Source organism: Nannospalax galili, unplaced genomic scaffold (assembly GCF_000622305.1).
Source record: "Nannospalax galili isolate Female #2095 unplaced genomic scaffold, S.galili_v1.0 scaffold873, whole genome shotgun sequence".
In the NCBI taxonomy this organism is placed as follows: Eukaryota; Metazoa; Chordata; class Mammalia; order Rodentia; family Spalacidae; genus Nannospalax; species Nannospalax galili.
In genome coordinates this window covers 3786610-3809898 of record NW_008334005.1, presented here as the reverse complement: position 1 = coordinate 3809898, position 23289 = coordinate 3786610, and the positions used below count along the sequence as shown (strand labels likewise).

At 37.5% G+C, this 23289-nt stretch overlaps 1 protein-coding gene across 1 annotated transcript in view; it reads left to right on the top strand.

The window, feature by feature from the left end:
* The window catches only part of Vav3 (vav guanine nucleotide exchange factor 3), a 60695-nt gene that overhangs the window by 26082 nt on the left and 11324 nt on the right, over nt 1-23289 (top strand). Inside the window, exons 4-6 of the mRNA XM_008828981.3 lie at nt 5363-5479; nt 6040-6127; nt 9926-10055. Of these exons, the coding sequence (XP_008827203.2) occupies nt 5376-5479; nt 6040-6127; nt 9926-10055 (322 nt within the window). The 5' untranslated portion in view covers nt 5363-5375. The remainder of the gene's footprint in view (nt 1-5362; nt 5480-6039; nt 6128-9925; nt 10056-23289) is intronic.

Here is a 23289-nt window from a genome sequence, read left to right as displayed (position 1 = left end):
TATTGCTGACCATTCAGTAACATTATCAGAGAGTGGTGTATGTATGTGCATACATGCGAATGAACTTGACCATGAATGTTTATAACAGCCACAGAAAGAAATGGGATGTATGCTGATCTGCATCTTGTAGTTTCAAAAGGTACTCATGAAGCAGAGAGGAAAATCCATGATTGTAGTATCTAAAACTAAGAATTAGCTCTAAAAAGATAGTATATAAAACTAAAATTTCCAACATGAAATGTGGAAGTAATAAGATATATCCAAGTCTGATTTGGATATAGATGGAACATACTTACCACTGAGGTGTTCTTTGCAGAGTCAAAGATGTGAGTGGGCAGGTTTATTAGTTTTTAGATATCTTCAACTTAAACTGACAGCAATGGTGTCGGCATGCACAAGACCCATGCAAATTCAATCAGACAAAAACCAGCATAGAACTGGGGAAATGGGCAGGAGGCCACAATTTTGGTGAGGGACTATTGGCAGCTGATCACCCCTGGGTGAGGGAGAGTTGATCTTCTTTAAAAGAGAGATTCCAGACAGGGTGAACAGGCTTCAGTGGATGAACTCACGCTACGGGACATCTGCGTACACAAACTTGACTTGATAGACCTTAACAAATATGACAAAATGCATGAAATTCTGTGAGCAGGCCTTGGGAGTTTGCAGATAGAGAAAAGGGGAATAAATATGATTAAGATGTACTGAATAAAATCCACAAAAATTCAATAATGTATAAATATATATAAAATACAAATATATATACATTCAATTATATGTATTTGGGGACTAGAATAGGCTCTTCATCATAACTAATACTGAGCATTTACTATATTTAACACTTTACATGTTTTATTTTATTTTGTTGTCCAACATTCATGTAAGGAAGGTGGGATGACTGTCAGTATTGTGACAGAGGAAGAAATAAAGGCGAAAGCCATGTAAATCAGCAGTAGTGGCAATACCACAGGCGAGGCCATTTGTGCGTCGCTATCTTGTCCCTCAAATACAATACCTGAGTGTTTTACTGGTTTGTATTGTTTCCCTGAATTTGTTTTTGACTCTTCTGAACATTTCTTTCTGTCTCTCTTCTTTTCCCTAATATTACAATATATACATCTAGATGGGAGGTCATCCTAATACATATTCAGACATTATATCATGAGACCACCTAACACTACTTCATTTGCAGATGTGGATAGTACCTGATATATTTTTTAATATTCTGATTACTTTCTGTTGTACAGAGAAGTGTAAGTGCCAGGATACTTTTCAGTATGTGGGCCTTTCCTCAGACATCCGGCTGCCTCTCAGCAGTCTGGTCTGCCTTCCTTGTTATTATCTCCCCTCTCTGCCGTACGCCTCTGAGTCTGGGTACTGAGCTTGCCAAAGAAATCACAGCGTGTGTGTGACAGAGCTGGGATATTTGCTGCATTTTAACTTCATTAAGGACAATTTCCAAATTTTCGTTTCTGTGGAACTTAGAACCATATTCCTAAAGGAAATAAAGTTTTTCATGCAACTAGACCTTATAGTTATAAGGCTAATAATTTTAGAAGTAAATACTAAAGTCACAAGCCACATATATTTTATTAAATACCCTGGGCAGGTACTTGGGAACTATTCAGGGTACAAGCGGGTGAGTAGTTTTGTGCCCATTTTTTAAAATGTACCCCTGCCGCTTTGTAAAAATTCTGTCAAAAATATGACTGGTTAGAACAGCATTGCTCCCAATGATAAGATGCCAAGACAGTTGGGTATTGTGCCACACTCTTTATATCCCAGCACTTGGTAGGAGCAGAGGCAGGCGGATCTCTGTGAGATCCAGGCCAGTCTGATCTACATAGCAAGTTCCAGACTAGCTGAGTCTAAAAGGAGATCCTGTCGGGGGAAAAAAAAAATGCCAAGACAAAGAAAAAGACTTTAAAATAAGAAGTAATAGGGATATTTTAGGGTAGAATTTTAAAATTACATATTCCTTTCTTGAGTAACCTGGACAGTTCATTCCAACTCAGTAGGCAGTTTCATGTGGCATGTCTGCAGCTAGAGAGGAAAATGATCAATTAACAGGGAAACTTATATTTTAGAAGTCCAAGAAGCTGGACATCACTTATTTTTTATGAAATAAGATAGAAAATCAAAATGACTACTTTCAGTATTCCATGTTTTGTGGTATAGAAGGCAGGGATGAGGTTATGGGGCTGGATTCGTGGAAGCTCTTTGAAAATCTGAACGTGGTGGATGCCAAGGTCCCTACGGCTTTCTCCCAGGAGTTAGATAACTTTGCCAGGAGACGATGTCATTAGAATGTGTGCTACATGGAAAATCAAAACCATACCTGGCTTGGAAAGGCCAAGCTTAGCAGAGATTGGGGAGATGCCATTCTGAAAATGACTTAAATTAGGGAAAGGCTGTGACAATCCCTATGTCCTTTGTATAGCTCAGGTCTGGCACTGGGAAAGGGTCTCTCAAACAGTACCCTCTCCTTGAATCCAGATATGAATTTGGAGAACTTGATAGCAACTAAGCAAACTTAGAAAAAAATTTAAATCTTAACACTTGGATGTTGCCCAGCCCAATCATCAGCTTTTGCACATGAGAAGATTTCTTCCCAATGGCTTATCTTTGGGACTGCACATACAGGACCCTCCATCACTCTTAGATGCTGCTTTCTTAAATCCAAACAAAGAGTTAAGATAAATGACATTTGAGAAAAGCTTTGAGCTATGAAAGAAATATTTTGTAAGAGGAGCAATCTAAGAATGAGAAATGTTTATAAATCTGTGAGATTTGAAAAATAAAGTTGAGAAAAATCTTCCAAAAAGTCAAAAAAGGGGTAGTATGGGAGAAAGTTTTTAAAATTAGCTAATCGACATAAAACTACTACATTCAACTAGTAGTAATTCCAGAAAGAAAAAAAAAGTACCCAAAGGCATCAATAATCAAAGAAAAAAAATTTCCCCAAACTAAATTACAATTTTGAAGATGCTGCTGAAAGCTTAGGACAGTATAAGAAAGGACGTTGTTTTTTCATTGTAGAGAATACAAAAATCTGAAAGTTTCCAAGGAGGAAAATATCAGGTCATAGCCAATGAGTCCAAAATCAGAATTAAATCAATTGGAAGTTAAAAGACAATGACTCAAAATCATTTAATATTAACAGGCAAAATAATTCCTCATCTGGAATTCTACACCCAACCAAACTTAACACTATGCATTGGGTAAAATAAAACACTTTCATGAATATTGGCCTTTAGAATATTACACCTTGTATTCATTCATAGGAGACCTGAAGATCAATTGTAAATCAAGTAAGAGGAAGATGCAGAATCCTAGAAAAGGAGCCAGCAGGCTTAGAGAGCAGGCAGAATGAATTAGTCCAGGTTAGGGGGAACTCAGAAGGCAATATTGAGTATAAAAAGTAACTAAAATGATGTTGGAAAACATATTGTTAAGGAGTTTATTTGAAGACCATGCAAAGGACTATGATAGAGGATAAACAGCTTGAGCAAACAAACTATTTAGCTTTACTGTATACAGAGGAAGTATTTTTTAACTCCTCCCCTGCTGAATCTGGACCTGTTGGTGACTTCGGTTTGCAAAGGTTACACAGAGTCAAGAATGAAAATCTTTGCAATGACAGAGTGAGCATGTGTCAGGGGAAAAATAACTTTCCTCCTTATGCCTAAAATTGATAAATTAGTAAATTATAACATAAGTGCAATTATCTAAATTAAAATATTTGGGTAGAAATGGAGAAGACTCACAGCTTGAAGTAGAATGCTGCTTTTCCATGGTGGTGCAGGTTGCCTCTTAATGTTTTAATTACTTCGACACTCATATATGTACAGTACTTGTGATGTTTGCCATGGCAATAGGGATACTGCAATCAGAATACTGCAGTGGAAGCTGGAGATGCAGGACAGTTTTAAGGTGATCAAGAAGATGCTCTGAACCTGAATGATGCTCCTGATAGGAGTGTGTATCCAGACAAGAGTTTGGTCTATGAGAGGACCTTGCAATCAAAAGGAGTTTTTTGATGGATTGCCGAATCCAGAAGGCTGGAGAGCAGGGATGCAGGGGGGTTGGTATGGGATAAGATTGAAGAAGAAGAAGGCATGAGACAGACTGTGATAGAGCTTCATAGATCCTGAGTTAGTATAACTTCTTTTAATTTAAAGTGCCATTTGCATAAAATGCCCTTCGGATCCCTTTTCACTTGACACGAATCTAACAGCACCTTGTTCAACAAGCTTTTGTTAAATATCTGCTACGTACATTTAAAATGAGTTAGAGGTTTCTACTAAGTTATATGAATCTATAACTGAATCAGATAATTTTCTGGAATATTAATTGGTGAATATCTTTGAAAAGAACTAGCCCAAATATAACTTTTTTCCTTTAGCCTAAACTGAACCAGAAATTTGCTGTATCTTGCCAGTGAATGTTATGCCTATATTAGATGTGTGTGTGTGGGGGGGGTCATTCAAGAATAAGTTAATCTTGAGTTTGAGTATTTTATTATGATGGTTATTATTATGGAACTGAATATGCTTAAAGCCCATATGGCTAGGAAAATTATGAACTCTGGTTTTGAAAAATATCTACCTTTTAAAAACAATATCTTCATTGCTGCTAATTTCTTTGGAAAGTGATTATCAAAAATGTGAACTAAAAATCTGACATCTAAATTGTAATTATTTTAAAGTAATTTAAATTGTTGTTAGGATTTTTCTTTTTGTTCTGTTTTGGTGTGGTTTCATTTATGAGAGACAGGTCTCCCTATAGCCAGAGCTGACCTGCAACTGGCTTCAGTCTCACAGAGAGCTATCTGCCTCTGCCTCTCAAGTGCTGGGATTAAAGGCGTGTACTTCCATGCCTGGCTAGAATTTCTCTTAAAAGATGCTCAAAAGAGATTTGATAGTGTACACGGGAAAGGTGAAGTCTGTGTGTGTGTGTGTGTGTGTGTGTGTGTGTGTGTGTGTGTGTGTGTGTGAAAGAGGTGGGAGGGTAAGGCAGTCCCTCCCCCTTCCTACTTGTGCCTGAACTTCTCACAACTGACTTGACTATCTTTCTGATCTAATACCTACTTACTCTTCTCTTTGATTTTGTCCCTTGTATATATTTAATAAATATTTCATGGCACTTACTGGGTCTTGGGCTGTTGTTAATCTCCTAAAACATTTGTATTTGGACATATCAAAGAGATTTTCTGAGTTATTATTTGAACCAGTATAATAAATACACAAATAAAACCAGCTCAGACAAGTCACTAAATAAATGTCATTATAGATTCTTATATTTAGCCTTTGTTTTTCAAATGCATTCATCCAAGTTTTCTCTGTTACTGTCTTTTTTACAGGTATGCTGGCGCAATGGAAAGATTGCAAGCAGAAACTGAACTTATCAATAGGGTAAATAGTACTTACCTTGTGAGGCACAGGACCAAAGAGTCGGGAGAATATGCAATTAGCATTAAGTAAGTAGGCCAAATGCTTTTATAGAAATAGATTTCCTGTGTTCATAACTGCCTAGACCGTGTGGTGTGTATAACACTGAAGTTGAAAACTAAGGTTCTAATTGCAGTAGAAATAATGCATTTATCCAGACAGTTCATTAATACTTGAAAATATCTGTGAGAAAATGGTAATGAGTGTTATAGGCTGCTAATTGGGATAATAGATTTCTTTCATAACATATTTTGTTGACTTGATGTGTGTATTTCGAGTAAATTCTCAGAGTACAAATTACTAGATTTTGTCTTATTTTTTTTCTGTATTTTCAAACTGAACTTACTAAGTAAATTAAGCATAATGATTAGTCAAATCCATCTCCCTGTTCACTTTGAATATTGGTTGCATCTTCAACCAATCTAATAAATACATTTTGTTAATTAGCTGTCACCATTGTATTGGCATAGGTATATATTTTGTCTTCAGAATTAATTCCTATTACGTTATTGGGGCATGCCCTCTGGTAATTATTGACTTCTACTGATTAAAAATACATTTATATTCACAAGTTATTCATTGCCCACAGGTACAATAATGAAGCAAAGCACATCAAGATTTTAACAAGAGATGGCTTTTTTCACATTGCAGAAAATAGAAAATTTAAAAGTTTAATGGTAAGCATTGATTATTTCTTTTCGATCTATAATCCCTATCTTTCCATTCTTATGTTAGTTTCTTTATATTGTTTCTTAGCAGTGTTACCCACTGAAAATTATCTAAGGAGAATAGTGTAATTTTTGGCAGAATCCAAACAATTTTTAGTTGAAGAAGTCTAGTTAAGTTTTCAAGTGCTCAGATTGTACCACTCATTGTTAACTAGGCTTGCAGGTTTTAGATAAGGTTTTGGAGTGTACACTATTTATGACTCTTACAGCAATGACAAATTCGAGAGTCAACTTTCAGTGATTTGTGTGGATTTTAGAATGCGTCTGAAATTTTTAATCTGCCTTTCCTCTTTCGTCCTCTGTCTCTTCACATAGCCATTTTGTGTCATCACTAATTACAGCACAAAGTGTTTTAATAAAACACCTCTCCCATTTAGGTTCCTTTCATACAAATGCAATATAAAGTCAATTGAAGTTTTGTTGGTGTTTTCTGTTATTCTAAGTTGTCTGTGCAGTGGTTCTCATTCATTACCATAGAAAAGTAAGCAATTATAAGTTTTGCCACATACAATAACACATATTACATAGCAGCCATGTATTGTTATCAGGTTGTAGTGATTACTTAGAGACACATGCCTGTGGTTTTATGTTTGTTTTTCTTTGTTCTACATATTTGAAGCTCTTTTCTAGGGCAGAACAAACCAAAATGATTCAAAAGAGGTGATTAACAATTGACTTCAAAGTGCAGTGAAACTAAAAGAAAAGAAATCAGCAGAAAGATATAATTGTGTAAAGAATGAAAAGAAGTCAAGGATCTGGAAAACTGCAGGTCAAGCAAAGGCCCTTTACTGTGTTTAGCAAATAACTAAAAATCCCTGAAGAGGCCACTGAGCTAGCTGGAGCTACCTCTTCCTGTTGTTCATTTGTTGAACAAATTTAGATTAAGTCTCATAAGAGTCAATCACAGTGGTTTTAAGACACTTGAAAAGAACACCCAACTGATCTAAAACAGCTCACAGAGTAAATATGTATATGTCAGACACCTCGCAATAGTGCTGTTTTTTAGACCTAAGTTAGGAAATGGTATATGGATACTTGTTGAGAAGAAGTGGCTCGTATGTCCCTTTAGAAGATGAGAGAAGGTTTCAAAGTACAGGGGACTTCTTAAAATAAAGGTCATACAATCTCTAGCAGATACCTTTGGTGATGTTGTGACACAGGGCACAGTTCTCCATGCAAGTCAGTGGCAGTGTATAAATTTGAGTTGTTTCTAGGAGCAATAAACTCCTATCACAATAAGCATGGGATTAAATTTTTGTCAGGAAAGAATATAAAACACAAGCAAATTTCCAAACTTATTTTAAAATAGGCAGTGTCTCAAAGACAAGGCTATATATGATGCTTGAGATCAAAACTTCCCTTGGGTTTCAATAGGTTGGTTAATCAAAATCTTTGTTTTTTTTTAGTCATTAAATTCCAATCCTAAATGAATTTCTGATTCCTGATTATAGGGCATTAATTTTATGCTGATTTTCTCATATGCCAGACAAGCCATGCCCGAATTGTATTTGTGAGGCACCTCCCTTGCCTGTTTCCTTGGTAATTGCAAAGGCTGGCCAGCACTCATTATTTTTCAGAGTTGAATTGTTGACACCACTGTGTCACTGTGAGATAAGGAAAGCCTCAAAATTTCTTTTGTTCAGAGTCATCTTATTTACTTGTTGTACCTGAAGGTCAATGACTGTTAACGCAGGGTGGATTAGACTAAACACAGAAGGCATAAAGCCATGAATTGGAAAAGATCCACAGTTGCAATATTTAATTCTACTCAGAAACGTGTTGGAAGATTTACCTTCCTGAGACCATAAAAATGGAACTAAAATATCTTTCACGCTTAGTGGGGTATTGAATATTTTTTGCCGGTTACTAAGTTGCATGACCCTAGGTGTTGGGAAGGTCTGTTTCTCCTTTAAAATGCTGGGCTAGGGTAAGTATTAAATGGTCACCAAATACATTTTCAGTTCAACAATTCAATAGTTTCTAACCAACTTCACATTAACATTAGTTAATAATGATATACAACAAAATTTATAAAATTCATATTACTTCCCATGAAAGTAAATTGAAGTTTAAATCTTTTGGCATATATAATTCCTCTCAGGTTTATTTTCACTGCCAGAGAAAATAATGTATCTTACTCTATTGAAATGTCAAGACTAAAAGAATAGCTCCTTTGTATCATTATTATCAGTGGCCAATATGTATGCATAAGGCATAAGTTTTATTTATAAATTTTTTTTTGTCTTTTTGAGACACAGTCTCCCTGTAGCCCCAGCTTTCCTGGAACTCAAAATGAGCATAGTTATCACTAAGCATAATTTAACTGTTGCATGGAATAATGACACCTCCCATAATTATTCACACACACCAGGCACTATCTGTGTGAAATAGTTTGTGACCTTCATCTTCAAGATGTGGGAATTGATGTACAAAATCACCATTTACTTTATCCAATGATTTAGATAAAACCATTCCCCTTTTCTTTATTAAGGTGATTTGTAAGTGTGTGTGTTCATGAAAATGTGTGTGTGTGTGTGTGTGTGTGTGTGTGTGTGTGTGTGTGTTATGCACAGGTGCACAGAAGCAGAGACCAGAGGAAGATATCAGGACTCCTACTTTACCATTCTGTACCCTATCCTCTCACAGACCCTGGAGCTAGGCTGGCAGCCAGCAAGCTCCAGTGATCTTCCTCTTTCCCCCACCTACAGAGTTACAGATAAAAATGCAGTCACATCCTGCTTTTCATATGGGTACCTGGGATTTGAACTTGTCTTCATCCTCATGTTTGTGCAGCAAATGAAGAAATGAGCTGCTTTTCCACTATGTTTTAAAGGTGCTATATTAGGTGCACTGAAAAATCTATTTAAACAGATTTGATTTTTATTTTCACTCCAGTTATTTATTATACATTTTATATCTGAATAGTTATCCTATGATAAGATGTATTTTTCCATTGTGAATTAGTACTCAATTTCAGTCTATAGTAGAGGGACTCAGATTTGTGCAGGATCTGAAGCCTACACAAGAAAAAGATTTTTCTGAAGATTTAGTTTGAAAGAGTGTGTATGTCTATAATAACATTAGGCATGGAGGTATTTAAAGCAAGTTATCTATAAACAACAATTAGAAAGAGCCACCTTATTGACCTCTGTGAATGCCAGGTGATGAGCAGAGCCGTGATGGGCACTAACACTTTATTATAAGCCAGGCACAATGCTAAGCAATGTCCATACTTTATCAACTTCTGTTTATCCTGGGAAAGCACATTTAGTATTGTTTGTTTTTCTACCACATTGAAAGAAAATGGAGGAAACTAGAGCTTGCTGTATATTCAAGCAACCAGCTGTTCCTTTTATTTTTCTTTAGAAAGACAAAAATTTCACAAATAGCAGCAATAATTACTGTTCTAAGATTGAGGTTTAGCGTGGCTTCTTTTCAGTACCACATCTGACTGATGACTAACAGGATGTTGCATATTCCTGAAAACAATAGAGGGTCACTCACATGGATGACTATCCTGAACAACCAGAACAGAGTTGAGGTAGGTGTCAGGTATACCCAGACTGCAGAGAGAGAGAAAGGAGAGTGAGACAGTGCAGAGAGAGAGGCAGAGAGAGCACTCTTTCATATATTTGGAAATTTTATCATTGAATTAATTATCCTTTATTGTGTATAATTATGTACTAAGGATTTTATGTATTTAAGAACTAAAGTATCAAAAATTATCTTTAATCATTTCTTTTAAAGGAACTTGTGGAGTATTACAAGCACCATTCTCTTAAAGAAGGGTTCAGGACTCTAGACACAACTCTGCAATTTCCATACAAAGAGCCAGAACATTCAGCTGGACAGAGGGGTAATAGAGCGGGCAACAGCTGTGAGTATTGTAATTGAGAATACGATTTGCTGTCACTTAAGGGTTGGAGGCAAAATAACATTAAACATCTTCATTCCAAACTTTGAAATATAGCCAATTAATATGCTAATGCATTGACCAAAAGCATTTTTTCTGGAGCTAAGTAGAATCAGAGGGGCCAACAGGTTTATGAATGTGTCTAGTTATAGGTCTTTGTGCCAAATTAAAAATTGCATCTATGTTAAAATATCCAGTAGAAATGTGATATGTTAATGTGTAAAGTTTTATACTTTTCACTAACTTTTATATTAGTCAGACTCTTACACATATATAATATTTGCAATTACAATGCTGCTTGCTGGATAACATTTTTTAAAGCACTCCCAGTAGCTTCTGTCTTTCAGAATATGCGTTGTGCCACAGCTCATCCCAAAGGATGAATACACAAACAAAAATGCATCACAGTTTGAGTGAATCTAAGTCAGAAACTCTGGATGTTTTTTCTCACCATTTTATGTTATGTAAACTTCCTGAGGCAGCCTGCAAAGAGAACATTGTGAAGAAAAAATGGCGTGAAGAATGCACGCTTTCATTCCCTTCTTTTGAAATCTTTAAAAATAAATAAATAAATAAATCTACTTTGCCACTCTTAGAATCTTGAACCTAAGCAAAACTGGAAGTCAAGAGTTAGACCTAAAAATAATCTGCATCAGTTTAAGATAACTTTAATTTTTTTCCCTGAAAGCAGACACTAAAAGGGAAACGGGTAATGCCCAAGGTCCCAACAATATCGGTAAAGTTTCATGTATTTCAATCTAAAGCCATTAGTCACATTAACTGAAATGTTCTTTTATAAAATTTGTGTATCTTCATACCTAGTGTCTAGTGACCTCCGGCGTAGGCTTAGGCCCATGCAATAAAACTAGTAAGAGCACACTTCATCTTGAGTATTTAAATGCCTTTACCATTTTATCAGCCTTTGTATTGCCCAATTATCTTAAATTTTCATGCAGGCTATAATTTTTACTCATTCAAAAGTGTTCCATACTCTCAAAAGTAGTTTTCTTACTAATTTCTTAAAAGTATATGAAAATTATGATGCCTTCCCCTTTTTCACGAAATGTAAGTTTCAACCTGTTTTATCTTTCTTTGCCTTTTTAGCGGATTGGTATAACACAGTTGAAGAGGTCATTTGTATATAGAATCATTTGTGTAGTTCTTTAGGCTCACTAGAGTCTTGTCAGGGAGGAGGGCCATGAAGGAGGAAGAGGAGGGAGAAGGGCATGGAGGAGAGATGTCCAGAACTGGGAGGGTCATTAGCCCTCTGTATTCATTACTTCCTCGTTGCTGTAACTAAATACATGACAAGAAGCAACTTAAGGGAGGAAGAGTTTATTTTGACTCATGGTTTGAGGGGACACAGCCCACTTTGTAGGGGACAGCATGGTGGCAGGCAGTCCAAGGTGGCCAGAGTAGATGCAGGGACTCTACTTCCTTCCATCTTGGTGGGACTGTAAGCAGAGAGTGGACAGGAAATGGAACCAGACTGTAACACTCAAGGCATGCCTCCTGCCTTTATGGAGCTTGCATTTTAATGGGGAGACTCAGTCCAGTTGGAAGAGTTTGATATTTTTATGTAAACTGATCAGGCAAGGTTCCCACTCATAAAATAATCAGAAAGAAGTGAGAGAATAGTATTCTATATCAGTCAGCAATAAGTGCACAAGAGTTGACTCTCAAGATTATTCATTCATTAACATAAAGAAGAATTAACAGCTTATGTATCAAATTCAGTACTCACTTTATTTTACGTCAACTTTGGGGAAAATGAAGAACACCAAGGTGGTCCTGAGTATTAAATATGTGCTACAAAGAACCTCTTATAGTGCTGGACCATGGCACAGACTCAATGAAAGTTCATGTAGACTACCACTCCTGCATCCTCTCTTACTACTGCTAGTGACTGTGTTAAAAAAACACAGCACATACTTTCCTAGGTTCTTAAGGGCTGAATAAATTTACATTTGCAGTTCTCATACCAACATCCATCTTTGCTTTTATGGTTTATAAAAGTGTGTCTTACTGGGCCTGGAAAGATGGCTCAGTCGTTAAGAGCACTGCCTATTCTTGCAGAAGACGGGAGTTTGGATCCCAGCACCCACATGGAAGCTAACAACTGTCTATAGCTCCAGTTCCAGGAGATCTAATGCTCTTTTCTGTCCACTGGGGACATTGCACAACACAGGTGCATTTACATATACACAGATATAACACTCATACACATAAAATAAAATACCCCCCAAATGTATGTCTTACTGTTTTCTACACGTCTTAATTTAGGGTTAACCTTTAACACACACACACACACACACACACACACACACACCACACACACAAATCACTTGCATTTTTTTACATGTTGGGCTTACTAGAAGGTGGCAAACAATAGATGCTACATATTCTGTCCTCAATGGTTGTTTGAGGTGTCTTCAGTTTCCACTTCTCATCCATAGCTTTCATTGTGATGTAAGAACATCACTTTCACCCATAGTACCTTAAGATACAGGTTTAGACAGAGCCCTGACATCTCCATTACTTCCAAAAAGTCTTGTAAGATGAAGATCAGGTAAGGTAAAGCTCAGAAGCTTGTGTTCTACAAAGGTTGAGAAGTGGACTCCACTGATGAAACTAGCAGATTAGTAGTAGTAGTAGAAGAGGCAGTGGCAGTAGTAAACTGTTCAACTGTGCAGTCACTTTGGAAAGAAAGTGTAAGCACATTGTTTTTTCAAGTCTGTAAAATATGGTAAGATTATGACAGAACTAGTGTGTGCAAGGGGAAAATAATGCATAGAAAGATACTGATTAGAGTCAAACATGAATCTAGAGTATTGGGCGGGGAACACAGCATTAATGGATTAGGAAACTATCCTTGGACTCTCTCTATCAGGATGATGGTATTTTTTGTTGTCCTTGGAGTAACAAGTATTTCCAAAAGAGAAAGGAGAGGAGAGAGGAGAGAGATCTTAGGGGGTAGCAGTGAGCTGTTTTGCTTCTGTAGAAACTACAGTGGCTTGATAGACGATACACAGTGGATCTGTGTAAAAATCCCATTATTATCAAAACATTGTCCTAGCCAGTCTTTGATTGCTTTAGATGAATTGGGCGCACTAAACTGAATTTTACTTTTCTTGCTCTACCATGAACATTTGATTATTTTCAGGTCTGTCTCTGAGTAGCTGTCTGACCTTAAGCAGGTCAACCACTTTGGGCCTCAGCTTTCCCAGCTAAAGAATGAGGAATGAAATTAGATATTTTATTTTCTTTCTTTGTATGCATGAAAGGAACAGGTATGTGTGGTGCTGATAGATTGTCACCCTAGAAAAAGTGGAGGATTATCCATTCTGTGACCCATGAGTAGACTTTAAACATTTCTCCAAAATTTATGTTTATGGAGAATTAAATCATCCACAGAACAGAGTTGCATTATTTCTTTTTAAATGGTAACCACAGTTATATAATATGAAAGTCCATAGTAAATTAAGTATAAAAGGAAAAATATCAAGAACTTAACAAAGTGATTAAAGTTAATATCACCAGAAATTGGGTATATTTATCCCTGGACTACTTTGGTGGTATTCTTGCTCCCCAAATTCATAGGAAATGCCAAACAGGAATTGAAAGGCATTCTACAAATAATCAGCATGTTCTGTAAAAAAAAACTGTCAAGGCAGCTAAGGGCAAAAGCTGGCAATGTGTTTCACATTAAGGGAAAACAAAGAGATATGACACCTACATGTGACATGAGAGGTCATGAGCTGAATTCTGAAGGGATAAACAGCATCTATGCAGCAACAATCAAATATATTGTGTATGCTACATTATAAAATGTAGTATTATATAACATAAGTTACATAAAGAACATGAATAAGTAGGTCAGTTAACAAAGTTTGTATAAATTCTGTAGACTAATAGTATTGTATGAACACAATTTCCTAGTTTTGATTATTGAACTGTGGTTAGAACAGAGAATGTCTAGAGAGGAAAACACATGGAATTGTTTACCAAAATGGATTATGTCTGCAGTGTATATTCAGATGGCTCAAAAGAAAAAGCATAGATTGGCAAAGCAAACATGGTAAAATGTTAATATCTGGGGAGTGTGAGTGAATAATATGATCATTCTTTTTATTATTTTTATGGATATTTTGTGTTGCTGCACGAATTTATATGCACCAGGTGCCTGCAGGAGCCTGTGAAGGCCTCTTCTGGGCATTAGGTTCCCTGAAATTGGAGTCACAGGCAGTTGTGAGTTGCTATGTGTATCCTGGAAACTGAACTCAGGTCCTCTACAAGAGCAGTAAGCACTCTAAACTGCAGAACATCTCTCCAGCCCCGATATGACAATTCTTTGTTCCTTTTCTTTAAGTCTTAATTATTTTCGAATTTTTAAAAATTTGTTGGTATGGAGAGGGCCCTGTCTGCTAGCCAGGTCCAGGGGAACCCTAGGAAAATGGCATCGTCCTCTTTCTTATCAGTTCCACATACAGGGGAACCTGGTCACCGATTTGGGATATGTAGTACACTCACACATGCTGAGTATTTTGTATTTAAAGCCTCATTGTGATCTCATTTACATTTGCTTATTAATTCATTCATCCCTTTATTCAAAAAATATTTAGCATCTAAATTACCATTGCCAAACCTTGTGCTAGATGTTTAAGCTATAAAGTGACTAAAACAGTCTATTGAATAGGAGCATACAGAAAATAAATAACTTCGTAGATAATCACAGACATTGATAAGCCTTGTGAAGCCATAGAACTAGTTCCTTCTGGAGACAGTGAGGGAGAATACATCCCGCATCTCTGCAGCCTCTAGATGTCTGGGTGGTTCTTGGCATTCCTTGGCTTGTATATATACCAACTCCAGTCTGCCTGATCTCTTTCTGTCTGTCATCTTTTCACTTAGTAGAGGCAGTTGCATTGGATTTAAGGCCCATCCTAAAATGGGTGATTGCAGCTTGATATCTATAATTTCTACAAGGGCCCCATCTCTTGTTTTTTTTAAAAAGTAAGGTCATACTCATAGAGTAGAAATATCTTTCTGTGTGGGAAAGGTAGTGTTAGGCCCACTATGATCTCATGGCATTGATTATTAACTTTTCTTTAGTATTTTCCATGCTAATTCCAATTTTTATGTTTTAGTGGCTAGTTAGAGGATTTTGTATTAGTAGGGCAGATGGGTGTAATGATGATGATGGGTGTTCTAAGGATCTGGACTTTGATTCAATGAAGTGCTTTCAGTGGATTGTTGCATTCCCACTGTGAAATGCACTGTGGTCCTGAGAAGACCCACTGGGAGCCAAGGCAAGTTTCCAGGCATCACCGCAAGGCCATGTGTCTGAAACATGCCCTTAAATACCTGGCATATAATATAGGAATCAGACAGAGAATCTTGTCTGATACTCAACAATTTGATGATTAGCAGACATGACATTTTCTTTCTTTTTTAAAATTAGTTTATTTTTATTGAATTTTTGCGATTTTCATACAATGTAATTTGATGGTACTAAGACACCCTCCCCTTTCTGTAGCTCTACTTATTCTCCCCAGCCCAATTTAATGCCCTCTATTATAATATGGCCTATAGAGTCTAATTTGTGTCCCCACATGTCCTTCAGTATGGGTCCATCAACTGGAGCTTGGTTAGCCTACCAAGAGTCCCATCCTTGAAAGAGACTCTGTCTCCCCCTCCCAACAGCCATCACTTGCCCTAAGTTCCTTAGGTTGGGTTGGGGTTTCTTATCCACTTACCATGCCTATGCTGGGATTTTGTCTGGTTTGAGACTTGTGCATGGGACTTGTGTATGTTGTCACGGTTGCTTGAGTTCATATGAATAACTGACCAGCTGTCTGGAAAACTATTTCCTTGTGGTCATCCGCCACCTCTGGCTCTTACAGTCATTCTTCCCCCTCTTATGCAATGATCCCTGAGCCCTGGGAGGCAGAAGATTGAAATAGATGTCCTTTTCAGGGATAAGCACTCTTCTTCTCTGCACATTGGCCAGTTCTCAGTTTCAGTATCAATCACCATCTTCTGCCTAAGGAAACTTCTCTGGTGAGAACTGAGAGATGCATTCAACTATGGGTATAACAATAAGTCATTAGGAGCCAGTTTAATATGATAATTATTTAGTAAAAAAGTAGTACTAGACTCCCCTACCGACATCGCATTTTCAAACTCCTTTTATACACATTAAATTAGTGTCTCGGATCAGGTGTTCCACAAACCCCCAGCCCTTCAAGAAGCACCGTGTAAAGGTTTCCTTTGTCAAACAGGTCTACATGAAATGGTGCTAGAATGACATATTCCTTAGAGGAAAGAGACTGCTTACCTAGAGTTTCCCTAGCTTGTTTCCTCATACAACACTGCATCTTGGAGATTAATTCTCACGCTAGGAGCCTTAAAAGCATCAGTAGGTGTGAAACACTTAAAGATTGTCTGGCACGTGGGAAGTGCTGGATGCTTTAGCTCCTACAATCACTATTGCTGCTCCTGCCACCCCTTCCATATGTCCCATGCTGTAGCCTGATGTGTAATGTTGCCTTAGCCTTATGTGGTGATTTTTAAAGCATTTCTGAAGCCCTTACTTTCCCTTGGTACTTTAGTATCCTCCTACCCTCACTTCCTGGGCTTCAATAGCATGACCACTGTGCACACTGTTCTGTGGACTAAGTTAGTTGTGACAATTTGCTGACATTTTGATATACTTTTTCCTTTCACATGTCGGTGATGTCCACATAATATTCAGCTCTCAGGCAACTGATCAATCAAACCTGTACAACTTGATTACCAGGCCACAATGGACTCCCCTCTTTTGTTTATTTATTCCAAGAACTTCCCTGGCCACTGTAAGGCATTTTTATTCTGAGTCAGATGACTCTAAGAATCCATAACCACTATCTAGAATCTCTTCAAAGTATGGCTTACAGATATAAATCCTACAAATTTAGATAAGCTATCTTTTTAGTATTCCAGCACTCAAAAGGAATCTGTACACTCTTAACACTCTCTTCTTAACACTGTCCATTCTTACAAGACTTATTTCTAAATTTAAAATTGCAGCTAATGTGTGTAACCTTCCCAAATGGGATATATTGCTCTCGCGTGACACCCCTGATTCAAGGATTTGCTTTTTTAGTCTCCCTTGCCTGGAAAAACACACATTTATCTGAATTGAGGGGAATTCTCATTTTTCTTCTTAAAAATTCTTCCAGAGTTCTTGCTGTGCTGTTCAATGCTGAGAGCTCATTTTTCCTAATCTCTTCTACTAATACACTGCTTATCCTACTAAATTCCCAGTTTACAGATAATAGCAAGTATAATTCTGCAACTCTCCTGTCCTCGGAGTAATCAGAACCAGAGTAGGGTCAGCTGGCGTTTCCTTTCATTTATCTCGTTTTTCATGCATTCAACGTGTTATCTATCTGCAGCTAACTACAGCTATATACCCATTACGTGTTACACAACGCATCTAATGTCTTATCAATAGATACAAATGCTGGAGAATTCTTCCAATATCTAGGAACCTCATACTTGCAGGTCTTACCAGCTCTAGTTATACCTATCTCTACCTCTCTCAAAGAAAACAAACCCCAAATCTCATGCTTAGTTGCTTGTACATTTTTGGATCTTATTACTGAAAAAAACTAGGGATAATTCAGATTACTTTTAATTGAATGCTGACGTTTTGTAAGTGAACAAAGTTCTATGAACAGAAAATTCAAAGACACAATGAGGAAAAGTTATGACTAGGATTGTTGGAAGAAATGAACAGTTGCTTGGTATAAAGCCATTAACAAGAAAATAAAAGTATATGGTCTTTCCTGTTGTTACGGAAAATTAGATCATTTGACATTGCCTTGGGATTTCATATTACTTATAGGCAGATAGTTTGTCAAAATATGAATTTGATTCTAAAGCTATGGTCTTTAAAGGTAACTGGATGATATTTATTAAATTATTAAAGTAACAAGAATACAGTAAAATATTTAGGGAGAATCAATAAGAGCTGAACCTCTGACCCCAGAGCAGCTTACAAACTATGGAAGATGCAGACTCATATGGAGTGAGAACACTGCGGTGGCAGATGCTAGGCTACAGCACAGCCCTAAGACAAAGCAAAGCCTCCCATCTCCTTGTTGTTCAGAGTCAAAGCCTTAACGGCATACTTACGTCTTCTCTTACTGCTCCATTGCACGTCCAATGTGCCATGCCTGACAAGATTATCTTCAAAATCTGTCTCCCAGATGACATAATGTTAGTCTAAGTCAGTATCCCCTCTACCTGGATTGCTGAATGAGCCTCTAGTAAGTTATCGTTGGCTTCCTTTGTCCACCCTGTCCTTTCTTCCTGGGTCTTTTCTCAGCAGAGAAGCCAGAATAATCCTGTTAAAACTTAAAGTCAGTCTATATCTCTCTTGTTCAGATTCCTCCAGTGGTTTCCCATATCTTCCAAAGTCAAAGCTACAGTCCTTTAGGACTTCACAGGATCCTGCCTCCCTTACATTTTGGACCTCATCTTCTGATAGATACTTGATATTATGTCATTGTAGGGGTCTATACCAAAGATGCCTGTGTAAAAAAATAAAATCAGGGTAAGAATCACAAATTTATATCAAACATCCATTAAATTCTCCGCATGTTTTCTGCTGTTAGGCCACCTATAGACAATCTTAGTTTAAAAAGAACTTCCTGGACCGCTCATCAAAGCATATCAGTTGGAATGCAGGCAGTAAGCACAGATCACCCTGTTGATAACACCACAGGTCCCATCTTCTGGTGCACTTGCTACCAACTTCTTGTTATATAAATGAATGTGAACGCTTGTGCTGGTTAAAATGAAAAGCTGAGTGTTAGATAATATCTCAAGTACCAGAAAATAATTAGCAGATGCTTAGGGAAATATTCTCTGATATACCTAATGGATAATTAGGTGTTACTTCACAAAAATTGTTTATGATTTGACAACCTAAACCTTAAGTAAGAGTGTTGATTGAGCTTAGTGTCTAATTTCAGTGTTACTACAAATTGAATAAATGTATACTTGCTCATGAGCATTGCTATGGCTAGATCAAGGCAGAACGCAAAGCTTTAAAGCAGCTTTCATAGCCTTGACACACGTATAGACAGCAGAATCAAGTCTCATATCCTTCTCTAGTCCTGCTGCTAACCTGTTCTTTATTTCCTTTAAATTAGCATGCTTCTTTTTTCCTGTGGCTTTATCCTCCCAGTGGCATCTCAGAACTGTGTGATATCCGCTAGTGATTTGCCACCCAGTTATTATGGCCATGCTAATGGTTTCTGTTCTTTTTTTATTTAAAAGTTATCTTTTTGGTTTCCGGGAGAGAACACTAGTACTTCAGCTTTTATTTGACTAACTAGGAAAAGTTGATAAGTAATATTTGATTGTACTCTTAATATTTCATCATTGGAAATATTAAGCCACTAATCTCTGAGCCATTTATTTGATAACCCTGTGCCATAAATGGTATCCTAGTTAAGAGTATGGCAGTGCACACATGTCAAATAACCTCCCTCCACCAAGAAGGCAAGGTCTCACCAAGCCAGGCTCTCTTCTGTGCCTATATGTAGTTGAAAGTGTTTGAGGGGCTGGAGAGATGGCTCAGCAGTTAAGAGGACTGGTTGTTCTTACTGAGGACACAGGTTCAAGTCTCGGCACCCACATGGCAGCTAACAACGATCCATAACTCCAGTTCCAGGGAATCTGACACCGTCTTCTGACCTCTGTGGACATTTGCGTGACATGGTATACTTATACACATGCAGCCAATGAACTCAAGCATATAAAAAAATTTTCAAAAAATAAAATGTTTGCAAAAAGAGGTTATTAGACCCTTCACTAAGACATGCACCTAGCAAATGATCACATCACTGGAGGCTCAATATTAATTTAATATTGTGTACATGTATGCAAATATGAATAAAAGAGAGATCTCTCAAGAAGTTTCCAAAAGGACAGCAAAGAGGCTAAGGTGTTCATGTTTTGACAGTAAAATTAGAGTCCAGGAGATGACGATTGTCCACATTCCCATTTGAGTCGCTTACTGGGATCTTCCTTATTCTGCTCCGGGACATGCACCTAGCAGTGATTTCTTTAAGGTATCTCTGTCGGATTGGGGAGGAGTTTGAAGAAGAAATTGTGCATCTGTATATGTGCCTAGAGATAAATGTATATACTTCTAGCATTGGCGTAAATAAATTTTACAATTTAATCGATTTTGCAAATTTTTGTTTTCACATACCCTACTCTGATGTTACCTACATCTAGAGTTAAATCCATACTTTCCTAGCTGGGCATGTTATATTTTGTGTCGGTTGGTACCAGACATTCAAATGCTGTTTTTATAGCAGAAGGTAATTAAAGACCCAGAGGTAGTGAAAATTGACATATAAGAAGAATGACAACAATAAATAACCCTACAATGTGCAGAGACATAGAAAGTATCACTGCAACCCTTGAAATGTTTGGCTGAGAGCTCTACACTTGACGGCAGGAGGCACTGATTGACATTTTACTCCTAAGAAGATTCCTCAGGCATATAGTATGGCTAATGCCATGAGACATACAGTATTTAATAGCTGTTCTAGTATCTTAGAAAAATTACAGTTATTGTAGGAATATCACTGGTAGATTATGACTCTCAGGAAGCCTGGGGAATAAAGCCTGAATATATTTCACTTGCTTTCAGCTTTTTGTTGGAAGTGTTATTGAGCCATAAAGTGAACAAAAAATAAATTAACCAATAGGAAGGGGAGACACAAGTAACTTGCAGAATTAGGTACCCTGTGGTGATGCATATCGATTCAGCGACTTCAGTGGTATGGCACTGGGACTTATCCTGTGGGAGATGCAGATTCAATAGAAGAGTTGACCCCTGCTTTCCAGAATCAACATCTGATTGGAGCTACACATACCACTGAACAGGAGAACCCAGATATGTAACGAGACAAGTGCCTAACAGATGGCTAGGAAAGGACAAGAAGGGACAGGTATTATCTGGATTAGTTAAAGAGGATCTTGGGGAGGGTCTGAACTAGGCTTTTGAAGCAGGGGAGATTAAGGGTAGCAGGGCCCAGGAGTAGAAGTATTCCAGAATAAACAAAATTCTGAGCTGGAAACGTAGCTGAAGTTCATGGGGGAGTAGGAAACTGGTCCAGGGGAAAGAATTCATGTGTAAAAATTCAGGCGGATTTGAGGTGGAACTAAATTAGGAATTATGGAATTCAGTTGAAGAGTTGGAACTTCACAATTTGGCAAATGCAATGAGAGAATCTGCATTTCGGGTAAGTAACTAGGAGGCAGTGTTCAGAGCAAGCTGAATAGAAAGCAAATTGAAAGCAAAAAGATAAGCTGAGGGCTCTTGTTTGAGGTTGGGAGTGGTGTGCATGCCTGGATTGTGATGGCAGAGCTGCAGAAGGGTTCATTAGCTTTATATTGCAGAGGAAGAAAAAGAATGACTTGGGCATCAGCTAGGAAGAGCCTGACCAGTGTATGATTTGGCAAGATCATCCACAGAAGTGGAATCATAGAAAGAGAAACTGCTGAAAGGAAAAAGCAGGGTATGCTAGATTGCAAAGAGAGAGGGGGTAAGCTTGGTTTTAAACCAGTGAAATCTGAAATTGTGGCTCTTCTTCACAGCAGGGTCACTGAAAACATTTGAAGTCACAGCTTGAAACTGAGATGAAGAGCCAGGCCTATGCAAGAACTTGCTCCATTCATCAGGGCAATTGAATGTGCTTAAGGCTGTGGAAGGGTTAAAAGCTCAACCATTGGAGATGGTTTCCATATAGCTGGAATTATAATATTTCCTTTTATTTAAACATTTATTTTATTTGTAATTATGCATATGTGAGTACAGGTGCCCCCAGAGGACAGAAGAGGGTGTCAGATCATCTGGAGCTGGAGTTATAGATAGCTTTGAGGCACACGACATGGGTGTCAGGAACCAAACTAATGTCCAGGTGCTCTTAAGTACTGGGCCATCTCTCTGGCCCTCTGGAATTATAATACCTTTAGCTCCGATTTAAGAAGTTTTTAATTTTAGCTACTTGATTCAAATGCAAATAATTTTAAGGTACTTATAATTAGTTCAGAGAAAGGGGTAGCCCCCAACAGTGCTGTTGAAATAGAGACTTGAGTTCCTTGGTAAAGCATTACCTTTCTTCAGATATGTTAGATTTTAAGATAGTAGATAGGTTATCTAATTTATCTACCTATTTTTGAGATTAGTTAATTATACTTAATTGTATTTTCATTGGTTTCTCATTTCTTTCCTTTAGAGATAACTTATCTTTTGTTATATTTCAGACTCTTGACTTACATTACCTTTATTAGAATTTTTTTTGAGAAATTCAGTCTTTACTTTCTATGAATGAAATAGTCCTAGAGAAGGAATCAGATATGGACACGGAGAAAGCAGTTCAAGGAGAAAAATCCTATTTCCTGTCAGTGTAATATGTAGAACATGGCTTCTAATTTAAGTTCCCACACACGGGATAGGAATCTAGGAATCCTGATACCAGATGTTCTGTCAATAGTGAAGTTAGTTATGTGCTATTTATCAGAAATATCATTCTCTTTTTTTTCCCTAGCAGTGGTTATATCTTGACCTCAAGAAAATAAAAATGTGGAGCTGGGGAGTTGCCTCAGTGGGTAAGAGTGCTTGCTATGTAAGCCTGAGGACCTGAGTTCGGATCTCCAGAACCCATCTAAAAACCTGGGTATAATTACACACAAGCCCCGTTGCTATATGGGGTGGAGACAGGAAGAATTCTATCCTTGCTAAGTAGCCAGCTTATGTAGATTCAATGGGAGACTCTGTCTCAAGGAAGTAAGGTGGAAAGTGAAAACAGCTGAATGTTCTCATCTGGCTTCCACATGCATACACCACATATACACAAGGTGAAACGTGTCCATTCTTTTGCACAGCAGTAAGTGAATTTGACATATTCTGAAATTAGTTATGATGGCATGTAGAAGTGTATTTTTTAATTGAATAACAAGAAAATGGACTAGAAAATAACCTTCATCAGGAGCTGCAGAGATGGTTCAATTGCTAGACAGGTGATACCTTCTTTTGAGTTGTTGGTCAGGGTGGCCAAAAGGATTCCCAGACAGTAACCCAGCATAGAACTGGGAAAATGAACAGCAGACCCCAATCTTATCCAAAGGG